The sequence below is a fragment of the Hypomesus transpacificus genome, unplaced genomic scaffold (genome assembly GCF_021917145.1).
Source record: "Hypomesus transpacificus isolate Combined female unplaced genomic scaffold, fHypTra1 scaffold_218, whole genome shotgun sequence".
Lineage (NCBI taxonomy): Eukaryota > Metazoa > Chordata > Actinopteri > Osmeriformes > Osmeridae > Hypomesus > Hypomesus transpacificus.
Genome location: NW_025813755.1, coordinates 210,065 through 235,559, shown reverse-complemented (window position 1 = coordinate 235,559; position 25,495 = coordinate 210,065). Strand labels below are relative to the sequence as shown.

The window sequence follows — 25,495 nt, the reverse complement described above, 5'->3', positions numbered from 1 at the left end:
TCTCTCTCTCTCTCTCTCTCTCTCTCCCTCTGTCTCTCTCTCTTTCGCCCTCTCTCTCTCTCTCTCCCTCCATGTCGCTGCCAGTGTGTCGGTCTACTGGTCTCTCTCTCTCTCTTTCACTCTCTCTTTCTCAGTTTGTTTTTCACTCTTGCACCATCTTACGGAAACATGCTATTCAAGAAAACATTCCGCATTTCTAGCGACCGTAGATTTAACCGTATGACCTATTTTAGCTCTAAAGACACTTTTTCATAGTCTAGTTGAAAGCATACATCCCAGTATTGTAGCAAGTGTCACTTTAACTGATGGTCAAATTAAAGCCATACACATGCTTCCATTGAGGGTATGAATTCTGAAGGAATTATATAATATTAAAAGGAAAAAAACAAAAATGGACATGTGGGTTGGTTTTCTGTGGAAAGGCAATGAATACGGAGACAAAGTCCACAGTCACCATTTTACAAGCCCAGAGGTTAACTTATTACCCCAGGGGCTTACCTGAAGTGCCAACAGTCCCATCCACCCTCTTTAGACTTGGACAGGTGTGGAGCTTGGATGTGGTTGGTGGGGGATTGCCCTGTGACCTGCAGCCTGGCTCCTCCGCCTCATTCAACAGGTGCCACTTCCCCTCACGGTGGTGGGTCATAGGAGATAAGATAGTGAACTTACACGTGCCATATGAGAAGGAAGTCTCTGGTAAACAAACTTCAGAACTGTTTAATTATAATAAACTTTATGATTAACATTTCAGTGATAATCTCATGACAAAGTATGAAGAGATACTCAATTATAGACATATTTGGAAAGGTAAAAGTGGTTGTTTGATTACTGGCTCAAGGGAACTCACCAGTTTTCTTGATTTATGTTATTGAATTCGTGAAACCCCAACAAGGAACAACCGTTGTTGCCTCCAGGGTCATAACAAAGGGACAACACGACTGTTGAACATGAAGTTAAATATTATACTCTCTCTCTTTTTCTCTTGTTCTCTCACTCTCTCTGTCTCTCTTTCTCTCTCTTTTATGTCTGTCTATTTTTCTCTTTACCAGTGTGTCTAGAATGGCAGCCTTCATCTCGTATTCATGCGGATCGAGTCGTTGCTAAGGGGTTCAATGATCACCGCTCATTGCAGGCAGCAGATTAACCCCTGCCGGTGTCTCCGGGGTCATTATGGCAACCAATTTAGCCCGAAATTACGTCTGTGGTAAGTGCGCAGCCGGGTATGACAAGGTTGACGTATACATCAAAGGTTTACGCACGAAAATGCATCATGCTTGAAAGGGTTTGTTGTGATTGATTAGTCAGTATTTGATTGCCCTCAAAATGCATGTTACTCTTTTTCATTGAGAGAGGAAAAATAACCCAACCGTTCAAATTGCATGAATAAATCGTCCTTTTCACAGCCCCTTTTGTGGACTTCCTATATAGCCTAAATCACAAGTCCATCGTTATGAGAACAAACCATATACTTCATGTGGTATTTCTACTTGTACGTTGTCTTACCAGGACATACAAAATTGCATTTCACCCCTGTAATAAAAGACCCGCGGGGGATTTCTTGCCAACGTTGGTTTGTCTATTGAGTGGCCGGGACGTTTGAGGTTAAATAAAGCAATGAGTAATTGATGTCATTTATCACTTGTTTGATTTTTTTTTCTCTCTGTCCTAACAGACAATGCTCATAATATAGTGAACGGACGCGAGCCATCAGCCAATGGGATTGCGGGGGTCTTTGTCACAGCGTACAGGCACGTGGCTTACACCTGCAGCAAAGTTTTTTTTATGATGGGCTGGGGACATAGAAAGGAGGCGGGGTTGGGAAATTCAGTGAAGTTCTAAACTGAACGTGTGTGTGTGTGTGGTCAGGTAAGACTAAGAGAGTTATCTAGAAACTCATAAACTCCAACCCATGCCCTCAATGTGCATGTCCACACATCTTATCAGTGCTAATTCTGTTTGACAAAAAGAAATATTCAGTTGGTGATCATGTAAAGGTCAGCGTAGGCTGTGATTCAAATGTTGCAATGGCCCGTTTGCTTCTTCACATTAGACACTATGTCCTCTATGTCTAATTTACCTCAAACTCAAGTCTTCAGAGAATGCCCTTGTCAATTCTTTCTTCCATCTCCTCATAAACTAGACCTATAGTTCGCCGTGTATACTTTACAAGGCATCGTGTCTGTAGCCTAAAAGTAACACGAATATGGCCTTCAAGGGGCACTTCATTTTGTTCTTCAGACAAACACCAGATGAAATTCATTATTTATCTTTTCCTGTCTGGGTGAATATGGCAATTATGTTTACTTACAATAGAAACGCTGCCATTTGATAATACCATAATGAGTCGCAAAGGCGCACACAAAGGTACGCACAATGAGGTGTTGTGCTCTTCATTTCGCAGGAGATGGACTTTTTGACAGGGTTGGGTGCAATTTGAAAAACACAGTTGGGGATACAAGTAGTCTACAGCCCCATGTTTTATATAGATTGATCTCAATCTACCAGTACGAATTTTGACCCACTATACATTGTCCCTGACTTTCTCGGGCCGTATTTCAAAGTGACTGTTCTCTTTTAGGGGAGTGAATTGCTTCCCCCCTCCTTTGCTTTCTCCCCGCTGCAGGCCCTCCGGGTTATTGGGCAAAGAGAGAGGGCATGGAAAAGAAACAATGCAATGCATGAAACGTAATATTAATCTCCCCGTTCTCAATGCAGACAAAGGTGCACGTATTTAATGGTTATTGAGGACTCATGCAGCTGCGCACTTCTTCCTTATGTGTTCAAACAGTCGGGGAAAGGTCAAACTAAACGTCTGAATAGCACACAGAGAGAATACTCAATGCAGCCTCTGTGTATTTGTGAATACCAAAATAACAACACCACACCATTGCATTTCATATAAATAGATTCGTCTTTATTTATAAAACTTATTTTACACAAAATATATCTGATAAAATGTACGTTTTAGGCTACGGAAAATGGAGAACAAGTGCATACATTGATAAAGGTCTCCATACCACGAAAAACCCTTCAATCTTCCACAGGTAGCAGTAGTAGCCTTAACATGTGTTCAACAGCCACACAACAACGCACACATGCTAATTCACGTCACGTATTCAGTCTCTCAACACTCTGGTGGGGCTCTTATAGGAAAGTGGCAGTGTTTATATTGTTCACTGACATTTTGTTTTTGTCTATCACAATGTACAAAAATATGTCTTCATTATAAACAATACAGTTCGTGTCACAATTGAAATGTGAAGAATAAAAGTATACAAGAAAAAGTGTCAATCAGCTGGAGCGTCATCTTCGATGTATCCTCCAAGATGCAGCAGTGGAGGACAAAACGGATGAAGACGGCAAAGCTCTCAGGAACCACAGCGCACCGCATGTGGTGCAACTCTCCACTCGGCCCCGTGTCTTGTATTAATTGCACTTATTCAAACGTCGACGAAGTCTTTAATTCCACACCTCAATTTGGCAGACTCTCGTCCCCCAACGCTTTGTCCAGCATGCGCACAATCTCTCTTTCTCTCCTGTTGTTCGGACGAGGACTTTGAGGCGGCTGAACTCCCTGCTCTATCGTAGCATAGCAACGGTAACCAGAGGCTCTATGCTTAGCCTCCTCTCTCATTTGCTTTGCACCTGCAAAAGCAGCCTGGAGTGGGGAGAGAAACAATCTTTGCCAGCCCCGCACAGTCTTGCCCTCATTTGCATGGTGAATCAAATAACTTTAGTCAATGTCACTCTTGTTGTTTAACTTGCTTCTGGTAGAAGTAGACAAGTCATTAGCGCACAGGTGTGCAGCGGTTGGAAGGTGATGACATAGTTGACTGTAATCTCAGTACCTGTCAAACCATGTGGTAAAGTCGAGCAGCTCTTGCTCCTCGGAACTTAGTGGCTCGTAGCTGCCCTCGTCTGACGAGTAGGTGGAGTGTGGCGACTCTGGATCGGCAGAGTAGCTGTTGGAGATGGTCGGAGAAGGCAGGCCGCACTGGAACGCTGCAGACACAGCGTCATGCTCGTCCAGAAGCTGCTGCAAAGCCCGGATGTATTCCACAGCGGACCTCAGCGTCTCCACTTTGCTCATCTTCTTGTTCGCTGCGCCGTTCGGGACGTGCTGACGCAGCGTCTGGAAGCCCATGTTGACCTGCTTGACCCGGTTCCTCTCTCGCTCGTTCCGCCGGGCCACGGCCACCGGCTGCTGCTGCGGGATGGAGTAGCCGAGGCCGTTGAAGCTGAGTCTCCGCTTGCAGCGCAGGAGTTCCGGTGAGCTGGAGCGCTGTCTTTTCAGCACCTTGGTCTTGCTTTGGTAACCAGCGGCGGTAGAGTTGGGGTGGGATAAAGGGAGCGCGCACTCCTGGGCTGGAGCGTGCAGGGTGATTGTGGCGCGCCTCTCAGTCATTTGAAAGGGGCATGCGTTCTGCGCCAGTTGCGTGGTGGTGATGGTGGTGGTGGTAGTTTCCATCTCTCTCCAGCGATGAGACAGGGCTGCCAATGTTGGTGTCGCTGCTGGAGTGAAACACTCGGAAACAGGAGAAGAGGAGTAACAAATTGGTTTGGCTGTGCACCACTCTCGTGTCCTTCGCGTGTGGACCGTGTGGCTGGCTTGAGCGCGCAATGGCTATCTTGAGTCCAAGTCTCTCTAGACTGATCTTACTTACTCCACGAGCTGATCTGACCCAAACTTTGGCAGCACTCCTCTTTTTCAACACGCGTCCCACACACCCCACCCCTCTGGAGACGCACGCTTCTCCGCGAGGCCCCGCCCCGCTGTGTGATTCTTCAGCTCACCGACTCCGCAAGCCAGGCGCGTGGCTCCGGGAGCTCAATAAACAATTCCTAGCTTTCACTGCGCCAGGAGCACGCGCTGGGCTCATTTACATTCCAATGTCTCCAACTTGAAAGCTCATTGGTGGATTCAAACGGCCTGCAACCGGGCGCAAAGAAAGAAACACAGAGAGAAAGAAAAAATAGGATTGAGACTGAAAAAAGTGAATGGTTTGGTTCTTTGAAATGCCTTTTGAATTTGACAATGTACCCCTGGCAAGTCTTCAAATTATCGGTCCTCTCCCCTCCACCCTTCTCCTTTTGGTCTTTAAAACCCAAAATACCAAGGACACTCTCTTCGGTATCCAGGCTACTGCCTAAGAAAGGAAAATAAATGGCAAGCGTGTCTCTTTACAGAATAATTGTCCATTATAAACTATGCATAGAAACACGATTAATTTAAAGGTAAACATAATGTTTTATGACGTGTGCTATGTCTGAAAAAGGCAAGACCCTTTTCGTGCATAATGACCCGTACAACGAGTGCACTACAGGTGCACATTTCCACACAGAGATGTCAGACTCCACTGCTATCCAATGGCAGCCTGAGCTCTTTAAGATTCTAAACCATTCCAGTAATATCTTGTCTTGAAGTATGTGGACGCGTTTTGGTATTCGTTTTATCTAACTTTTGATGATAAATAGTAACCAGGGCCTGGCCTGTTGAAAATGCAATTACGTTTGTTAAGTTTTCCGTGCCTGGAATCAGACTTTACGGTAGAGAGTTTACGTTCAACAGTGTTTCCAGCATAACATTTATTCTCCGCAACACTATTTTAGGAGGCCTTTCCCAAACGATTACAGTACAAAATTAACAAATATTGACATCTAGTGGCGAGGTTAAGCTACTGCATACGAAAGTATATTCTGTCTGTTCACCCAGCAGAGGGTGGTAGTGCATAGCTTTTCGTTACAGTTAATGACGTGGTGGCGTTTTAGGTTACTGTGCAGACCTGAACAATACACTTTTCAGCCTTTTCAACCTCAATACCTCCTCAAATAATAAATATTGAGGAACATGTAAGTCGCAACACGGTTTTCTTATTTGTTATAGGTCAGCACTCTTAACATAACCCACATAACATATCAAATATGTTATATTATATCTCAAATAAACAATATTCACATTTGTGACATCACTAGAATGCCAAAGATGTCTTCTCAACTGAACAAATAATTACAAAGGGCAGTAAGGTTGTAAAGATACTAGCCCCAAATCAATGTCCACTTCCTGTTGACATAAACAAGACTATCCAGAAGTGCTTTGTATACCAAGAGGCATACTTTGACTAGTGAAAGTAGATAAGGCTGGTGAGGAAACTCTCTGTCTGAACCCAGGGACACAGCTTTCCACTGGTCATGCAACAACACCCATCTGCATTCACTTGCAAACACTCCCAGAAAGTTTAAATGTCATTTACACGCCCCGGAATGTATGCAATGTCTGGGTTACTCAGACTGACAACCACATAAATGAGTTTGAGTGGATCTGAATTCCCCTTACAAATCTCCCTTCAAGACCAGATTCTAATGGGAAATTTCACAGAAACTTTTATACTTTCAAATCAGCAAACTGCAAGGTGTTTCTTCAAGGATGAGGCAAGAACTGTTCAATTATCACACTCATTAATATATTATTAGTTATTTGACCAAATTCATGACACCATGGTCAGTTCAACCATTAATAAGGTATAGTACCATAGTCGTCCAACAGGAATGAAAGAAACTTCAGTATGCAAAGGACCCATCCCACTACAGCCAGACTGGGACACATCTGACATGGGTCCAATATTAGGCATATGTACATACAACAGGGATGTGAAAACGATTCAATGAGAGAGGTACTTCCTTTCAGTATCAGCCAAGGCACTTTCATTAGCAGAGATCTTCCATGTGGTCAGTCCAAAGAGTCTTTCCAAGGAGCAGGAAGAGAGAAACGCTCCGCTGGGGACTCTTTCACTTCCACATTCCTTAGATTGAGTCCGACCATGGTTCAGGTCCTGGAAACCAAATCAGTGGGTCAAGTTTCCTCCTATTTCTTGAATGAAAAAAAAGGCTATTTTGTTGAAAGCAACGTGTAGCAAAGTACTGCGAGCTAAATAAACAAGAAGCCAAGTCCTATTTCCACTTTCCTGTTTTGGTGAAAAGCCAAGTCAGTACCCACAAAGTAGAGAAGAGGAATTAGGATGTGTGCTTTGGTGTAACCAGCGGGATCCGCTACTCCCTCAGTCAGAGGAGGGCTTCCCCATTTTGACCCTGCAGCCTCACCTACACATCCAGACATACACTCAGTCGCACACCTGCAGGTCTGTCATTTGGATCCATTCTCAGAACGCTCCTTAATGGTGCATGAGAGTCAAATGTGACACATTCACAGGTGTCTTCTTTAGAGTTAGCAGGAACAAGATTAAATCTGTTTCAGCATGATATTTGTGGTGAGACATGCGACATCATCTCAACCAGAAGTAGGCCACTGCACCTGGTTGAGGATAAAGTTGCCATGGCAGGTTTGCATGCATAACTCTCATATAGATAACTGTCTGGGGAAAGATATACACTTTAATAGTGTCTATAGAATGAAACTACTGTGATGTGGTGTCTAAAATTACACTGTATTCCAATATTGTTAAATTATGTCACTTATAGTAGAAATATGGTAACATACATTGCATACATTTCTTCACATTATTAGAATGTGACAGTCAGTCTTTGTAATGTTCTGAATTCCTCAAGCAAGCCTATGCAAACATACAGTATGCAATGTGTTTCATCATCAAAACGATCAGAGACGATGATGTAACAAGTGTTTTTATTTTACACTTTCGGTTTCAGAGCACTGGGTTTATCCTATTTCTTGGAATGCCACTCCCCCTGAATCTCTTTGAATTGAATTGACTTGATGAAATGTTAGTATAAAATTGTCAACGGAAATGCCATACATGCACTTTACTCCTCCCACTCACGTATACGGGGAGGTCCTTGTGACATCACTGTTGGTCTTATAAACTACTTTTTAGCTGCACCTCCCTCGAAAAAAATTGGATCAGTAGCCTACACTATTACGATCAACGCAACTGCAGTGAAGATGCAAAGGTATTTTTCATGTGCATCGTGCAAATTGACTTGTAGCAGCTGTTCAATAAATTGTCGTATTGTTGTGTTGTGTCCGCTGCAATACATTTAGCATTAGCTAAAGCGTTCAGACTTTAAACTGTGAAGATTGAAAAAAGAGAGGAATGTGTGCGTTTTCTAAAATTGTTGTCCTTCCAAGTTACAGTTCCACCGGCAAACCGCAGTTCGCTGCCTGGCTGCTTGAACAGGTGGATTCTGGACTGTATGCAGGTCTTCGTTATGTGGACAACCAATCAAAGTTCCGAGTCCCATGGAAACATAATTCCAGGAAAGACTGCTCTGAGGAGGATATACAAATATTTAGGGTAAGGTTATACTGTAATGTTAAGTGTGTAGATGTCATCCAGCGTGTTGTTTTGCAGGAAATTGGGTTAGACTCAAATACTGAAGTGGAATAGTTGTAGGCAAGGGGGGGGGGAGGGGGGTGCTGCAGCCATACACTCTTGGCCAATTTGACAAAATTTGAGAGCTCTAAGAATGACTGAGCATTGATATGCGTCAACCGGTAAATTATTGTGTTGCTATAACGATCCTAAACTGTGTAATCTGATGAATCAGGTACACCCTACCTACTCTTATGATAATATAAGAATTCAGTGTTCAGTTTGCCTGTATGTTTTGCTGTGACGTGTAGGGCTGGGCTGTGGCCAGTGGTAAAATCATTACTAATCCCAACAACAAGGCTAAGTGGAAGACCAATTTCCGCTCTGCCCTGAATAACCTCAACAAGCGCTTCAAGATGGTGGCGGACAACTCCAAGGATCCAGATGACCCGCACAAAGTCTACCAAATCATCAACACTGAGTGTAAGGAAACTTCAACAAACAGCAAGAGACCAGTTTGTGACATGCATGACAGTTTGTTTAGCTGCTTAAGTATTTTGCAGGGCTCCGTGACTCATGCTGCTTGTATTTCTTCCACTGTCAGATAATTATGAGACTCAGCCCACAGAGGAAGACTATGACATGGTTCCAAACATCTACACCTCTCTGACACCCACAGACTACCCGCCCACTTATCCAGAGGTACAGTATAGAACAGGGCTGGATTTCATTCCGACACTTATCCAGCACACCTGATTCTCATAAGTGGCTAATTAACAAGATGAATCATGCTTGTTACAACTGGGGTTGGAATGAACCTACAGAATGGCAGCTCTCCCCTGGAACAGGGTTAGGCACCCAGACATGTAGGAATCAGCTGTTTTCGAACAAACCGGAATGTTTTTCTCATCTAACCACTTAGAGATGCATTTCAATCTTATCTCTTATCTCTCTTATTAATAATCTACTCCTCCTGACTGTTGTTCCATCTCAATTCAGAGTTAATTAAGAGTGATGTAAGTTGTCCTTTATTTGTACAGTGTTTTAGTCTGTATAGAGTTGTTAATCTACTGTCACCCATGTTGTTTTCTTACAGAATTTTGACTTGCTCAACGACATGATAACTCTGAACCTCAATGGTCAACACCCAGGTACAGCACCTTTTGTACCTTGAACCTTTGTTCAAGAATGACTTCCATTCTTGTGGTCTAAACTGCTCACAACACATACCGTACAAAAACGACGGTGTTTTTGGAGACGTCGTGAAGCCAAATCTGTTTTGAATCCAGTTTGTCTACATTCAGATCAATTGAATTATATTCGATCCTTCACAGAGGAGCAGCCATGGGTGGAGCCCTACCCAGAGGTTCCAGTCTGCTACCAGCCCATCCAGGCCCTGCCTGCGGAGCCCCTACCAGTCCCTCCCAACCCCCAGGCCCTGGCTCTAGAGCAGCAGCCTTACAACCCAGGTATGGCAGGGACATGGGTCTCAAGGGGTTTAGTGTCTTCTGTATCCATGTTCAAGGAAGGGGTGGAGCTCTGTGGGAGATGTTTTGACTGCAGATCAAAAGAGGTTGAAATCCCTCGCTGTCGTTATGGATAAAGTGTGCTAAATAGAAAGAAAAAGTTACTAGGAGCCAGTGAACACCTTGTTTTTCCCAATTATACACTTTTTATTTGACATTTCCCCCCCTAACAGTGAATCCAGGGGAGCTGCAGCCATCCAACCAGCCAGCCATACATGACCTAGAGATCAGCATCCACTACAGGAGGAGGGAGATGCTGAAGACCCAGGTGTCCTGCTCCCGTCTCCAGCTGCACTACCAGTGTGAGGACCCAAAGCTCCAGGCACACATGCTCTGCTTCCCAGACACAGCCAGCCTGCTGGACCGAAAACAGGTACACACTTGGCACCAACCATCTAGCGGTGCTTTGTACTGTTACAACATTGCTATGAAATAGGAGGGAGGGGGATTCAATGAAAAGATTTAGGTTGAACAGTTCCATGGTCCTAATGTAATTTTCTGCCTTTGGAAATGTTATCAAGATGAATTTTGATTTGTTTCTTGGTTCAAATGAAGGTATTGTGATAAGTATACACAAAGCATTAGTATTAAACATAACTCTTGTGTTTCCAGGTGGACTATACCAACCATATCCTCCACAGCATCCAGAAGGGACTACTCCTGCAGGTTAACCACGATGGTATCTATGGTTACAGACAGGACCAGTGTCGTGTGTTCGCAAGCACCGGTGACCCAAGAGAGGTTCACCCAGACCCCCACACGCTGCCCAAGAACCGCATGGTGCTACTTCTGAGCTTTGAGAAGTACCTGGCTGGTAAGCTTGGCCCATCACTGGTTTGCACATAAACAAACCAAACTGAGTTTCACATTCCTGAGAATGGACCCACAATCCCACCAGTACACTGCTAGTGCTTTGACACTGCCTGGTTCCTTGCCTATCAGACCTTAAAGCCTTCAAAGAAAACGGAGCCAGTTCCCCCGACTACACCATCCAGATGTGCTTCGGGGAGAAGTTCCCAGACGGAAAACCCCTGGAGAGGAAACTTGTCGTCGTCAAGGTATCAATCTCCCACCCTCTCCTCTGAAGGTTTGGCTTGTAAGGTTCTCTACTTCTCTGTATCCTCACCTCTCCTCCCTTTCTTGTCTACCTCTCTCCACCAGGTGGTTCCTCTGATCTGTCGCTACTTCCACGAGCTGGCCCAGCAGGAAGGTGCATCTTCTATCCAGAATGACAGCGTTAGCCTGCAGATCTCCTACAACAGTCTGTTTGATTTCATCAGTTCCGCTTTGGGCCTGCCGTATGTTGCTGAAGGACCACAGTGTGGAGTGGATGCATTCTAGGACTGGGACCACAAACAAAACTGTCAGAAACCTTTTGTCCCAGATGCTAGGCGAGTCTTTGTGCAATGTTCTTACTAGATGTTTATCGCTCCATAACTATACTGGGCTGGCATCAATAGCCCAGTACAATAACCTACACCACTCCTGAGAGCCCTGTTGTAAATAATTTTGTTTATGTAAATATATGCTGATCTTTAATTGAATTAATGCTACATTAAGGTGATATCTGAGATGAAAACCTGACAGATGGTCACTGTCTGTTCTTCCACACCTTAATTTTCATGTTCTGATATGTTGCCATTTGGTCCAAATCTGCATTGAGTGCTTAAGTCTCATTTATTGGCATTTTCTCTTCTACTGAAGACGTTTCCTGTCTCTGTCCCTATGGGGCACTGTAAATCTTGTTTTCACTATGTTTACCAAATATTATAATTGGTGAACTGATCCAACACTAGCTAGCACAATGTTTACTATCCACAATAAGTCTCCCTTTATTTGGATTGGAACATCTTGTCTTTATTACTGACCTATCCCTGAAATCATGTCATGCAAATGATTTGTTTATTTGGGTCTACAATAAAATCAAGGCTTGGTCAAAGTGCCAGTACAACTGTAATCTTGTTGACACATGACTATGCTATTATTGGTGATTCACAGCAGAAAAACACAAACAATAGATATATTCCTTGGAAGACTTTCTGAATGTAGAAAGGTGGTACCAGATGAGAAAGCAAAAAATGTTTTCTTTGTTTATTACAATAATAACATAAGTATTTACAATCAGATCATCCAGTTGGCTCAGGGTAGATGTAGAGAAGGCAGCACGGGCAAGCTGCCCTGTTGAAGTAGAGCAGCCCTACATTGCTTTATATCCAAAAGAACACCCTCTCCATCATTTGAAACTGCACACATTTCATGCTAACTACCCCAACAAACTATATGTTGGTACCCACAAGAAATGACATTTTCTTGGATGTGCCATTTCTGGTGTAGTCTGTATTTTACTGGAAAATACTGGGTTAATCAACAGAGCATTGCACGTACACCGTTGCTCACCAATATTACAAAGGTCCTTTTAAACATTAAACACAAAATTAATTAGGATCAATATAATCTGAAATTGTATTTCCCTCTATTCTGCGCACCTACTACTACGTGACGGAAGAGAAAAGTGAACAAGCGAGATTCTTCTGAATTCAAGCACCTGTTACAGTATATCACCTCCCACACACAGCTGAAGGGCAGGCCAAGGCAAGTCAACATGCCACACACTTTCCTGCTGCGGTGCAACACAAACAACATTGCCAAGGCAATCAGATGTAGTTCCATAGAGGAATCCTACAGTGGAGAAAAGTCATAATAATGAGGACACGTGCACTCAGTACAAAACCTCACCTGTGTCTGAATTTGCTTATTATCTAAAATAGATCACAGTGGAAATGAACATGACCATGAGAGTTATTGCATCTGAACAAAGATGTAACTAAGTGTTTCCCTGTTTAAAAGTGAGCACCAACTTAAACAACTGGGAGGTTTCATTACCCATGATCACCAATCTTTAGGCTGCAACTTGAGTGACAACTTAAACGGACGGATCCAACTCAACCTTACAAAATCCTGATACATAAACCTGAAACCAGCTTTCTGATCTAGGCAAGAAAGGACAGCCAGATAGCTGGTGCAGTTTGCAGCATTCTCTCAAACAAGCGCCACTATCAGATGAACAGTGTTTTGACAGAGCCTGACGATCAAAGCTGCCGGACATTCTCTGGATGACAGCAGACTGATCGGTGGATAGGAGCTATGGTGTTTCATGATTCTAGAGGAAGTTATACAGAAGTACCCAGAGTACCACAGAGCCCTACATAAAACTGATTTCAGAATAAAACTATATATTAAAAGAAAAGAAAGCTAAACCTACATCCAGCCACAGCTTACTGATGCTCAGTGCATGACATACAATATCTCAATTGGAAGGGCAGAAATACTGGTATTTCATGGTCAAATTTACATTAAATCTAAAATCCTGGATTATCATCATCTTCATCTGTTCATTTTCTACAAAAATGGCAACATTTCAAACAAACAAAAGTAGGAGATATTTCCAAAATAAACAGTATATAGACTCCTTAATCTTGCACCACGTGCGACCAAACAAAATGCAACTGACGCATACTCAAAGACACAAACAGAAAACAGAAAAGACCAAAAACGGCGAGCCGTGCTGGTAGTCGGCGACCTTGGACAGAGCCTCTAAAACAGCAGCACTGAAAGGTAATCTGACGCCTGTCTCTTTGGAGACTGCACCCCATGCGAATGTTTCAAAAGAGCTACAAAAGAGGTCTTCCCTTCTTCTTTGACAAAACACAAGATGACACCAGAGCAGAGCATATTGCAAACACACACCCTGAACATATGTGCAAAACATTGGCTTCTCTATTCCTCTTTTCAATCACAAAACAAACAAAAAACGATATCCACAATGTGGCACATTACCCATACACACCTTAAAAAAATCAACAAAACAAGAGTCTAAAGACAGGGCATTTCAAAGTCCACAAGTCCTTTCACAGTATGCATCACAATCCAGACCAAAACTAATGACAGCAAAACAAATATGTCAGAGTCTCTCTTCTGGGATGGTTCTTAGGCTGTTCTGGACGCGAGCAGACTCATGGGCTCTCGGAGTCTTTGGCTCCCTCGGTCTCTGTCTCCTGAGTCGTCTCTCCATCTTCTCTTCCTTGCCCGTGTTTTCTAGCATGTTTGTATTTGTCTACGTAGGCCTTGACTAGGTTGGCCACCTTCACAGGGTTGATCTCGCCACTCTTGCTGTGACACACCTTAACGGGGACACATGAATGACAGATCAAACACGGACACTTAGCGCGAAAGCAAAGTGACACACATGAACAAAAGGACAATTCAAAATCATCTTGTGAAATTGTGACATCATGACAGCTAACGACGCAAATGTAAATCCACTTCAAAACCAAATCAGTGTAACATCCACTGTAATGCATTCAGATATCTGGTCCTATGTCAGTGTCCATGAGAAGTGTGCCCCAGAATACACGCTTGCTCATGGGGTATTGAACCCGGGGCATTGCACCTTTTGGACGGCCTTGCGGAGGATGTCTTTGTACTCGTCCTTGGTGATGTCTCTCTTCTGGTAGAAGGGCTTGATGGCCAGTTTGACCTCCTCCACGGCTCGTTCCTGCATGTGCAGCTTCTTCATGTACTGGAGGACAGACGGACATAGAGTGCATGCCACTGTTGTCGTTATCGTTGTAGACAGAAAGGATGTTACTGTTGTTCATAGAAAGGATGTTGAACACATTCACGATATGATCCTCATACACAGCCAGGGTCGAGGTGAAAATGGAACCTAAATATGAAGGGCCTGATCTGTCGCAGGTTTGTCTCTCTTACAGACTCACCTTATTGTTCCTGGGTTCCTCCGTGGCCTCTGAGAGGGTGTCGGTGGCATGGCCCTGCCCAGGGATTGACAGCCCTGCTGGGGCCAGGCTGTTGGCACTGCCCTTCTTGGAACCCTGGGCAGAGGGGTCACCGCTGGGCAGGGCCCCTGAGGGGTCCTGTGGAGGAGACAGAAGGTTACAAAAGAGGCTTGTGGTTTTGCTCAGACAGACACTGCATGGCCTTGTACATCTTCCACGGTCCTCCAGAAATCCAAACCACCAAATGGTAAGACCTGGGAAGACATTTATTGCTTCTCACACCTCGAAGATGTACAACAAGTGAAAATCTGAGCTAATCCATACTGTGACTTTTGTCCAGACTATTATAATACCATTGGCACTTTCATACTTAAAGTTTGGTAGAGCCCAAAAGATTTTAGGAAAATGTCTCAAGAACTGTTTCATATTGTTGTTTGTGAATACTTAATGATACACGATACACATTTTGAAAGTACAAATAATAGATGCCTCTTGTTGGCTGGTGCATATAAAATGGTAGCTTGGAAATCCCCCACATGCACCATTGGCAAGGGAATGACTCATCTTACTGAGGTATTGTACAGCTGAAGTTTTCTACAGGACAAATACCAATTTCTTTCTATACCAAAGCATATATTATTATAAAAAAAAATGTGTTTTTTAAAATAAAAATGTCAGCAATGTTTTGCTTGCTTATTCATTTAGAATAGGGGGTTGACAGGAATGGATAGGTTGTACTGGCAGTTGAGCTCATGTTTGTTTGATGTCTTTGTGCCAGAATGTTCTTATCCCTCTACATGGGTACAGTGTGGGCCTTGCATGCAACTTGACCATGTTTGTTCACTTTTGTGACTGAGATGGTGTTTCTCATTATTTGTATGCTTACAAACAAAACTTGATCAAACTTGTTTTTTTTGTTTGTTTGTTTGTTTTTTGTTTGCAAGGTAATATAACCAGGTGAGAGCCTTTGTGTCAAGTTACACTTCATTTACAGTTTTCATTTCCCCTGAAAAATTTCACTTTCATTTCGTCAGAAATTGCTTTGTCATCAGTTGCAGTTTCGGTCACATGACCCATTTTAATTCCACAATTCTGCAACTATTGGGAGTAAGACTGTGCCACCTTCTGGTAATTTTGTACACATGCATGCTAATTTCACACCATTTTCTCTACGTAAGCATTGTACATTTACTTGTACATTTATTCATTTAGCAGATGCAAATATATCCAAAGAAACATGCTAACAGAATAAATGGTAAGTGCAGCAGGTCTTGGGCATATCCATATATCGTCTTTTGAACTTTACTACAAAACCAATTCTACAATTCAAACTTCTATAGACAAATTAATGCAATGCTCCCTGCGATAAGACTGAGGCAGATATGTGGTTTGTATCTATATGATACTACTACGGATCTCTCTGTATGGTGTGGGAATGACAACGGAGCTGTGATTGGCTGCGGTAGGGTGAATGACAGCACCTGATAGGAGGAAGGTCTGCGTGCCCCTTCCTGTTTCAGCTTCAGTTTGTAGAGAGCCAGTTCTGAGGAAGAGGAGACGACAGAGACATGGAACCACAGTTGGATCTCTATGTGCAGCTACTTAGCAAAAACAAACACCCATCATCCTCTGTGTTTGTTATAATTTCTTTTTCGTTGAGCTAAACAGGATTTGTGAAAGGTTTGAAGGAGGGCTGCCGTTCTAGAAGCCCCCCGTCCCCGTCCCCTGAATGTACTTACTGCTGCCGGTCTTCTCTGGCTGGGGCCCGTCGGGCTCCTGGATGTTCCAGGTCACCCTCTTCACCGGAGCTTTGCTCTTGGCTCCAGCCGTTCCCGGCACCGGCTCTCCCTCCGCCTTCTCCTCCTCCTCCTGTTTGACCTCGCCTCCACCACCACCCCCTCCGCCTTCTCCTCCTCCTCCTCCCCCCTCTCCTGTTTGACCCCGCCTACCACCACCACCCCCTCTCCCTCCTCCTCCTGTTTGACCCCGCCTACCACCACCACCCCCTCTCCTTCCGCCTTCTCCTCCTCCTCCTCCCCCCTCTCCTGTTTGACCTCGCCTCCCACCACCGCTGCCCCTCCCTCTCTCTCCGCCGCCTTCTCGCTCTTCACAAAGTCCAGGCTGTCCAGCAACATATCCACGTTGAAGTCCTCGTCAGAGTCCGAGGGCTCTTCGGCCGGCGGCCTCCCAGGGACACCGGCTGGCGTCTCTGGCTTGACCCGAGGCGCCGGAGGGGGTGGAGGGATGTCCGCAGGAACCGCGACCAGGCTAGCGGGGGTGGGGGAGGGGAAGGGCACGGCCTGGGCGGGGGCCGGAGGGGGAGGAGGAGGGGGGACACTGGACGCCAGGGTCAGGTCAGGCTCCGTCTTGATCTCGACGGTTGCTATGGATACCCGCTCTTCCTTTTTCTCAGCGGACGTCGCGGAGGTGCAAGGCTCGTTTTGGGGGGAGCGCATGTTTTCTTTCTTGATCTCTTTTTCCTTCTTCAGATAGAAGTCCTTGATCGCACTGAGGGAGGTCGCCTGGGGTTTTTCGTCCTTCACGGGTTCATCATCTGTTGAATCTTCTCCGAATATATCAAAGCAAGTGAGTTTCTCCTTCTTGATGGCTTTGGCCACTTGGGGTTCCTGGACGGGGTTAGTGGAGGCCCAGCCGTCACGGTGGTTCCTCTCCCCTTTCACCTCAGAGACGGAGAGAGGTTTCTGCCCCGAGTTCGAGGAAGACGCCCCTCGCTTCACCTCTCTCTCCGTTCCATCCTGAGCGCTGATTCCCGGGAGTTTCTTCTCTCTCTTCCTCCCCTGCTGTTCCTTGGAGAGGTCAGAGGTGGCCAGAGTTGGAGCCATTTTCTGTGGCCCCTTGGAGGAGCCCGCGGACGACCCCTCTCCTTTCCGTGTCTCTCTGGACCGGGAACGGGACTGCGGCCTCTTCCCGCCTCCGGACCTCGAGTCCACCTTGCCCTTAGAGCCGGACGAGGACGGTGGGGGTCGCAACGGCTCTTTCCTCCTCTCCCTGGATCTGGAGCGCGAGGCGGAGCGCGAGCGCGCGTACCTCTCGTCTTTGGCCACGCGGCCTCCATCTCTGGCACCCTCTCTGCCGGCCCTCCTCTCCCTGCTCCCTCCTCTCTTCTGCTTTTTACTCTTCCTGGGTTCTCTACTGCTGGAGTCGGAGCCTGACCTGGACCACAAGGAAACACAGTTAGGGCCAGATGCTGAGAAGCAGAACAGACAGTGAGAGGTCAATAAAGCAGGGGAAATCACAGGACTGTAAAAAAGAGGAGCTAACGACTGTCCCAGAAGGTCATTTACCTGGAGCGCCTCCCGTCTCGGGAGCGCCTCTTCCTGCGTGACCTCTCAGACGCCCCCGAGTCCGAGCTGTCTGAGGGGGAACGCCTCCTCCTGTCCCGGGACCCAGAGCGTCTGGTACTCCTCTCACTGCCCTCCTCCCCCCTCCTCCTCCTCCCTGCCTCCCCTGAGCCCTGCCCCCTCCGCCTCCCTGCCTCCCCCTCTGCCCTCCTCCTCCCTACCTCCCCTGAGCCCTGCGCCTCCCCCGTCCTCCTCCCTACCTCCCCTGAGCCCTGCGCCTCCCCCCTCCTCCTCCCTGCCTCCCCTGAGCCCCGCTCCTCCCCCTTCCTCCTCCTCCCTGCCTGCCCTGAGTCTGGATGCCCTCCTCTCCTCCGCCTGTCTGGCTCCGGGCTGCTGGAGGCCGACTGCCGCTCCCTGGAGGCCGACTGCCGCTCCCTGGACGCCCCGCTGCCCCCGGACACCTGCCTTCCCCGGCCCGAGGACCTGGAGGGGGAGCCGGCTGGACTGTCCCCAGGTTCCTGTTTCACCTCAGTCTTTAACCTCCTCTCGCCCGGGAGGCTGGAGGCTGAGGTAGAGGCTGAGCTAGAGGCAGAGGTAGCTCTTCTCTGGAGGGAGGAGGTCGAGGTCTGGCTCTGTAGACTGCTCTCCTCCGCTGGTTCTGGCTTTTCAGTCTTCACAGGCACCAGGCGGTGAGGCAAGGAGTTGGTGTTGCTGCTCGCCCCAGGTTGGGGTGCTCTTTGTGGGCTACGATTAGTCCTCCCACAGTCCCTGATGCCAGAGGGCTCTGGTTCCGTCTTCACCTCGACGCGCTCCCCTGAGACGCCCGCCCCCTCTGGCGAGATCCTCCTCTCCGGGGCCTCAGCTTTAACCTGCTTCCGAAATCCGGCTCCGCCGCCCACGTCAGGAAGCCCGGAGCCGCCCCGAGCACGCTGGGACTTGCAGTCTGCGGCGGCACGGCTCTCGGGCTCGCCGCCTGAGCCGTCGGACTCGGAGCCCGTGGGATGGAAGGGGTCGTACGCGTCCCGCTCCGCCGGCTCCTCTTTGACCCGCGCGCGCCAGCCCGGCCGCCTCGGCTCAGCCCCGCCCCTCTTCTTGGCTGCCTCGTCCTCCTCCGAGCTCCCACACGCCATGGCGGAGGCGTGGGCGAGCGGCCGCGCGTGCCAAGCGCTCCCGCTGGAGTTGATCCGGAAGCAAATCGTGGACGAGGAGGAGGGCGGCGGAGGGTTGGCGGGGGAACCCGACGACGACGAGGAGGAAAAGGAGCTGGCGAAGGCCGAGGGAGGGCCGGGTCTGTGTCGGGGAGTCTGTCCGTCCTGCCTCCCCTGCTGCTGGTCCACGCTGTGCTGCCTGCCTCTGTTTCCGGCCAGGCTCTGCATGCCTGACTCAGGGAAACCGTTGCTACTGCTGCTCCCCCTAGTGGCGCTGTCGTTGCCGATGCCGTTGGTCTCCCGTTTGATCTTTGGTATCCTGGGTAGCACCGACACGTCCACCCACACGGGTTTGGGCGGGGCGGCTTTCTTGGCCTGGGACTGTGGTGGCGCCGCCTCCCTGCCTTTGGAGTGAGAATGGGGGCCGGAGGTGGAAGGGTGGCCTCTGTGCGGGGGTCCGACACCGTTGGTCCCCCGGAGGCTAGGTCCCGCTGTGGGGCTGGGTCTGTGGGAAGGTGGGGCCAGCTGGAGGCGTGGGTGGCCCAGGCTGGAGGGGTGGGGGTTGGCGGCAGTGTGGCTGTGGTTGGTCAGGGAGGGGGAGGGTGGCGAGGGGTTGAGAGGGGACGATGATGAGGGTCCTGGGGAGCTGTGGGGCAGTGGGGGGTTCCGGGGGCTGTGGGAGGGCCCCGCCAGGTCGCCAAAGCTTGGTCCGGGGTTGGGGGACTGTCCCGGGGGGCCGGGCGGCCCAGTCTCTCCCGAGCTGCTGCTTCTGCTGCTGCTACCTGGAATCGACGGAGACGACGAGCTCACTGAACAACAACACACCTGTTAGTATGGCTGAGGGGGGGAGGGGTCAACGTTCTGGGCAAGCATGGATGTGACACCTACTTCCTGAGGAGGAAGGAACAGTCGAAAGCAACACAAACACAGAACCCCCACCTGGCTTGACTGCCTTGAGGGAGCCGTCTCTGTTGATGACCACATCGGAGCTGTCCATCATCAGCATGCTCTGTCCTGTTAGGATGCTGCCCAGCAGGTCAGGCACTGGGGCCGCCTCCTCTGCCTGGGGCTGACCCTGGCCACCCCTACCAAACCATGGCAACCACAGGGATTGATATACATTTCGTGAGATCGTATCGCTGTCCTATTCATTCGCTCGGTCGTTGCAAACGTATCAAAACAGCGTGATGTTTCCACAGCACGTTCCTGCAGGTTTAGGAGAGGGCTCACGAGGAGTGTTGATGGTGGTCTTACCTGGAGAGGCCAGCAGTGATTGGGCGAGCCACCGGCTGGTGGGAGCGAAGGGCGGAGCGAGAGAGGCCCCGCCTCTTGGCGTCGAGCAGTGATGTCACCTGGGTCTGCTCCTCGTCTTCCTCCCTGAGGAATGTGGACACACAGCTATTCAACCCCTGCACATGCGCACACACACACACACGAGCGCACACACACACACACACACACCTTACCCGTTGTCAAAGGGGTCCAGATCGAAGGGGTCTCCGTAGACGGAGAAAGAGGCGGCCCCTATGTCAGCGCGCATGCTGCCCAGAGTGTGGTCCGAGGGCCGGCACACTGAGGGCAGAGTGGAGCCCTTCTTGGGCTTAGCGTTGCCCAGGCTACGGGCTATACGGCCCCGCGACGTCGGCTGCTTCTTCGCCACCTGAGGACACACACACACGCCTCACTTTGCAGGCACGAAAAGAGCTCAACACAAAACGCCCCACTTTCGGGCCGGCCGTATCCAAACACGACGCGCCAACGCTCCTTGACGTTTCAAGACACCCACCAGCTTCCTCCTGGATTTGGTTCTCCTCTTCCTCCTCCGCCTCTTCACGCCCGTGCCCGCCGCTTTGCCCTTCTCCCCGGAGGCAGTGGACTTCCTGCCTTTCCTGCGCTTTACTGCCGAGCACACAAACCAAAAGGCACGACCATTACCAGTCAGCTGAGGCAAACCTTTGTGTCAACTGTGACACGGTGTGTGTGTGTGTGTGTTCTCACCGGTCCTGCGCCGGCGGCTGGGGGCTGCGCGGGGCGTGAGGTTGCGGACGTACACGGCGGTGTTGAGGCCCGCCACCACAGCGTTGATGGTGTCGTCCAGCCAGGTGGACTGCATCAGGAACCTGGGGGCCAGCTGGAGACACACACACACACACTGACACGGCTTACACTTACACAACACACACACACACCCTTCCTCCTCTCAGAGCACACAATTCCCCTCCTCTCAACACACACACAGACCCCCCCCCCCCCCCCCCTCCCCTCAGAAAACACTCCCTCTCCTCTCAGAATCCCACCGCCCCATACGCAAAACCAACACCAGCACATGCTTCCACGCCTTCGTGCACACACACCTGCACCGTAACCCATGCTGCACGCACGTGCTCCACTGTGACGCAACCTTCCCAGCTGATAAGTACAGTGAGGACAGACACGGCTCGAAAACACTTCACTCCGCACGTTGTCGACCCGACGCCGAGCGTCGAGCCGGCTAATCCACGATGCCGCTGCTTTCCGTTTGTTAAGGAGACAAAGAAGCGCAAGCCTCATGCCAAACCTGTGCCGTGCGTGCCTGGGTGATGCGGTGGCGGTTGACGTTGGCGCGGACGCGCTCGCTCTGCTGGGTGCGGGCGATGGCCCGGGTGGGCCCTGCTGGGGCGGGGCGGGAGCGGCTGGTGGTGGGGCGGTCGCTGCTCTGGCTCTCAGCCTCGCTCAGGTCCTCGGCAGAACCCCCTGAGCCACACAGAGAAACACCCAGATGTGCACGAGGACTCTTGACCCTGTGCTTGCAAGACTCTGCAGTGCACTTCTACCCTCTGATGACAAGATTATTCATCTATGCTACCAACAAAGCTTTTAATGCATGTCCTCCTCTCTCTCTCTCTTTCTCTCCCTGCTTTCCTGTCTGTCTCTAACTGTCTATCTAAAATGAATAAAGCCCCCCCCCCCAAAAAAAAAAATATCTTCACAATAATAAAAATGAAACTGTTCATATTCATGTGCAATTACTAGAACACTTCACAAAAAGCATTGTAGACATATAAAAAGGGATTACGTGAGCGACGGTTGTTGGCTTCACACCCTGGGCAAAACCATTCCTCCACAGGAACGGCATCCAGAGGGGGGGTCAGGCACTCCATGTGGTACCTTCCGACACACAACAAGAAGTGAGCCCCTCGAGCTTGTCTGAGAGCAAACAGAACACGTACACCTCCGACACGGAGACGGACGGATGGGACGTTTCCCCCTCACCCCGCGTCACAACCGTCGCAGAGCAGCAAGCGATCCTCGCGGTCTCTCCCCCTGCACACCTCGCAGCTGGTCTGTTCCAGCTCCAGGTCCACCTGCTCCTCCTGGCCCTCCTTGACAGGCTTGTGCACTGTGATCTGAACACAACCCACACAGCATGAACACAACACTCACGTCACACACCTACAAAGGGTCAGAGTCTGCAGTGAGAGCTGTGTTCATCCAGACGCACGACACGTTCTGTCATGTGAGGACCACTGGACAACCATGAAGCTTGACAGTAACGGGACCTACCATCTTCTGAACTTTCCCTCCAAAATTCTTCCTCAGGTAGATGTTATTGAAGACGATCCGGTCCACGGGGCAGGAGTTGGCGTTCTGAGGGAACACAAGTCAGGAACTGAAACTCTGCCATTTCAATCAAGGAAACACCGTAGACTTGGAGAAACAAACTTCCCGGCCCTCAATCTTTCCAGCGTCTGCACAGGTCGGTTTCCCCCACCTTGGACCACTCCAGGATGCAGTCCAGACAGAAGTAGTGCTCACAGCTCTCTGGGGTGGCCACAGGCTGGCTGTGGAATGAGTTGAGGCAGATGGGACACTTCTCTGAGTCCTCATCTGAGCTGAGCTCTGCGGGGTCGGCAGAGGCTCCTGCCACAGCCCCCTCCACAGCCTTCCCAGAATCCTCCTCTTCTTCTTCTTCCTCATCATCTGCATAAAACATACACAGACACAGGGACGCACGAGTGTCTCAGGATGACTATTGGACAGCCTGAACTCTAGAACAAGTCAACCCGAGTTTAGGAAAAAAGATTAAAAAAAACATAGCATTGTCTATTGTGAAGGAATGATATCTATACTGCTAATCCAATGCTGCTGCAACAATCAATACCTCAATTATATGAAATGTGTAATGGGATTAAACATATATCTTAAAATGATTAAACATATTTTAATTAATTTAGCAGTGGGTCTATGCTACAGGATGATTCTGGGTCTACATGTAGTGAGGTCATGCTGAAATGTAACTCTGGTGTGTGTGTGTGTAGGAACGTTGAAGGTCAGCACACTGACTTGAGAAGCAAACTGGTGATGCCAAAGAACTGCTGCGAGCACAATAGGGCCTCTCAGCCCGCTCATGAGTAAAGTGTCAACTTGAGAGATAAGGTGATGCTGGGACCGTGGAAGATCTGACCCCCTCTGGATATACAACCCCTGTTCTAAAGCCCCATTTCTCTTGGACACCATACCCCTCTCTCTCCGGATGGCCCTTCCCCTTGGAGACTTTTTGATTTCTGTCAAGACTACTTTCTCAACAAAGGCCTTTGTTTGATCTACTCTGTGACTGTCTGTGAAGCTGCATTGGCATCATCGACTGATTACCTGTACTAGACTAAGAACATCATGCTGCGTTGTTTTCATTGTGTATTCTCATGATTGCATCATTACTTATAATAAACTACAAATAACTTGGTCCGGTATTTAACCTTGTATCATTGTCCACTACCCAGTTTGACACACCGTAACAGTATCATCACGTCTATGACATTTTCATCGGAGAAGCATATGCATTACTATTAGAGACTCTCACCATCACTGTCATCTTCCTCTTCCATCTCCTCATCCTCTCCGTCGAGGTGATCCTCCTCCTCTTCATCATCATCATCCCCGCTCTCAGACTCTTCATCCTCCATCTCCTCTCCTGCTTCCTCAGAGTCCTCCTCTGTTGACGAGACATTGATGAGACAACAATGCTCAAGAATTTGACAGTAACAACAACTTGGCATTGTTGAAGAGAGGTAGGCAGGTACTTGATGAGTTTTCACGTGGCATGTATAAACCTTGTTGGTATTTGTCCCTGACCTGATCCTGAGATATTCCACCCAGCAGCTCTCTTGCCTTTCCCGTGGGAAGCGTTCCTGTTTATCAGCTCATCCTGGCTGTCCTCCTCATCCATTGCTGACCATCAGAGCGCCTCAAACGTCAACACAGATGCAAACACTGTCTCAGAACTACAGGGGCAGACAGAAAACCGAAACAATTTCGTTAAACTATAGTCATTTAACTGATCATTTGTAACTCATCCTCAAATATGCTTCTTAAGTGCAGTGTCAGCGACTTTTGCAACATGTCAGCGTTACAAATAAACTCACCAGTGGACAGACGCGCTTGGGATACGTCGATATAAAACGTTCTATAATCCTTTATCTGAGGATAGAAATAAGTGAAAGTATGTCAAATGCATGCACGTAAATTGTGATTGCACAGCTGTTAGCTTAAGCTAACTTGTTAGCTACGTAGATGTAAGCCTGCAGCTGCAGATACTTTTCAACAACAACAACCATCGTTGAGCATGTGTGAACTGGGACTGAAGTAGCATGCTAGTTCGTGTGTGTATACTTGCATGCCATGCCCGTTTAACACTGTAATCAAACATGGCAGCTTGCTCGTATAACAACTCAATCTTAGTAACTGCTTCGGTTAGGTCTCCCACTCATGCAACCATGGCTAACCTTCTCCGTAGGCTTTGTTGTGCCAGCTAACTAGCTAGCCATGATTGACTCGCTAGCTAGCAAGCAAGTTGAGCTCGCTCGACTAAATATAACTGCAAGCTCGGGCATGCTAGCTAAGTGTGTATAATGACATTAGTGAACAATTCAACGCTAATTAATTCACCTTGTGGCTTTCTTAAAGCATTCATTACACGACTACACAAGTGTTTAACACCTACCCTGTGAGGGAGTTGTGGGGTGCATGTTTAGAGTACTTGAAGTCCCGAATTGTTGAGTGACACCACCGGCTGAAGATGTAGCTCTAGACGGAAATGGCCGAACATACTCAAGTCACTGCACACTCTTAAAGATACCGTGTATGAATTTGATCGTATCAAACCAACAGATTCTGTGAAACGTGTTGTCAGGACATACAATAAAGCACCATAAAACAAATAAAATGCGAGTATGGTCGCTGACAATGAAAATACAAAAGCTGAAGAACGAAAAGATGTACACAAAAACACGTTCGTCCAGAATGTGTAGTATCAAGTTTTGCTTATAGCAACGTCGGTTGACTATATCCCTGTAAGATTGTCGTAGAATGACTCTTTTCCCATGATAAAACTTTAGGCATCGTCAGCCTTCTTGGGCACTAGATCTACATTGCCGCGTTGCTGGCAACCCAGATTTTTTT

General features: G+C 48.1%; 3 protein-coding genes across 4 annotated transcripts; 1 reads left to right on the top strand and 2 right to left on the bottom strand.

Moving 5' to 3' along the window:
• Window positions 1-2,901: 2,901 nt before the first annotated feature.
• Window positions 2,902-5,262, bottom strand: LOC124462473 (achaete-scute homolog 1b-like). Its single transcript, XM_047014061.1, has 2 exons — window positions 5,042-5,262; window positions 2,902-4,930 (listed from the first exon to the last, which is right to left on the bottom strand). The coding sequence occupies exon 2, from the start codon at window positions 4,466-4,468 to the stop codon at window positions 3,842-3,844; it is 627 nt and encodes a 208-aa protein (XP_046870017.1). The 5' UTR covers window positions 4,469-4,930; window positions 5,042-5,262; the 3' UTR covers window positions 2,902-3,841.
• Window positions 5,263-7,829: 2,567 nt separating this feature from the next.
• irf7 (interferon regulatory factor 7) lies at window positions 7,830-13,053 on the top strand. Of its 2 annotated transcripts, none has more exons than XM_047014058.1 (10): window positions 7,830-7,923; window positions 8,102-8,267; window positions 8,597-8,768; window positions 8,890-8,987; window positions 9,382-9,436; window positions 9,620-9,754; window positions 9,985-10,184; window positions 10,424-10,625; window positions 10,754-10,869; window positions 10,973-13,053. In XM_047014058.1, exons 1-10 carry the CDS (start codon window positions 7,916-7,918, stop codon window positions 11,150-11,152), a joined length of 1,332 nt encoding a protein of 443 aa, XP_046870014.1. In that variant the 5' UTR covers window positions 7,830-7,915; the 3' UTR covers window positions 11,153-13,053. The 2 variants fall into 2 exon arrangements, with proteins under 2 accessions (XP_046870014.1, XP_046870015.1); XM_047014059.1 differs by having other exon boundaries at window positions 7,831-7,923; window positions 8,108-8,267.
• On the bottom strand, window positions 11,888-25,144 carry phrf1 (PHD and ring finger domains 1). The gene is made up of 22 exons (XM_047014065.1): window positions 25,038-25,144; window positions 24,460-24,514; window positions 24,170-24,318; window positions 23,898-24,029; window positions 22,809-23,017; window positions 22,601-22,684; window positions 22,310-22,443; window positions 22,113-22,204; window positions 21,615-21,790; window positions 21,056-21,188; window positions 20,844-20,956; window positions 20,524-20,717; window positions 20,312-20,434; window positions 19,997-20,142; window positions 18,227-19,866; window positions 17,913-18,100; window positions 16,629-17,781; window positions 16,347-16,533; window positions 16,089-16,150; window positions 14,590-14,745; window positions 14,262-14,390; window positions 11,888-13,992 (listed from the first exon to the last, which is right to left on the bottom strand). Exons 3-22 carry the CDS (start codon window positions 24,261-24,263, stop codon window positions 13,825-13,827), a joined length of 5,313 nt encoding a protein of 1,770 aa, XP_046870021.1. The 5' UTR covers window positions 24,264-24,318; window positions 24,460-24,514; window positions 25,038-25,144; the 3' UTR covers window positions 11,888-13,824.
• Between the last annotated feature and the right edge of the window lie 351 nt (window positions 25,145-25,495).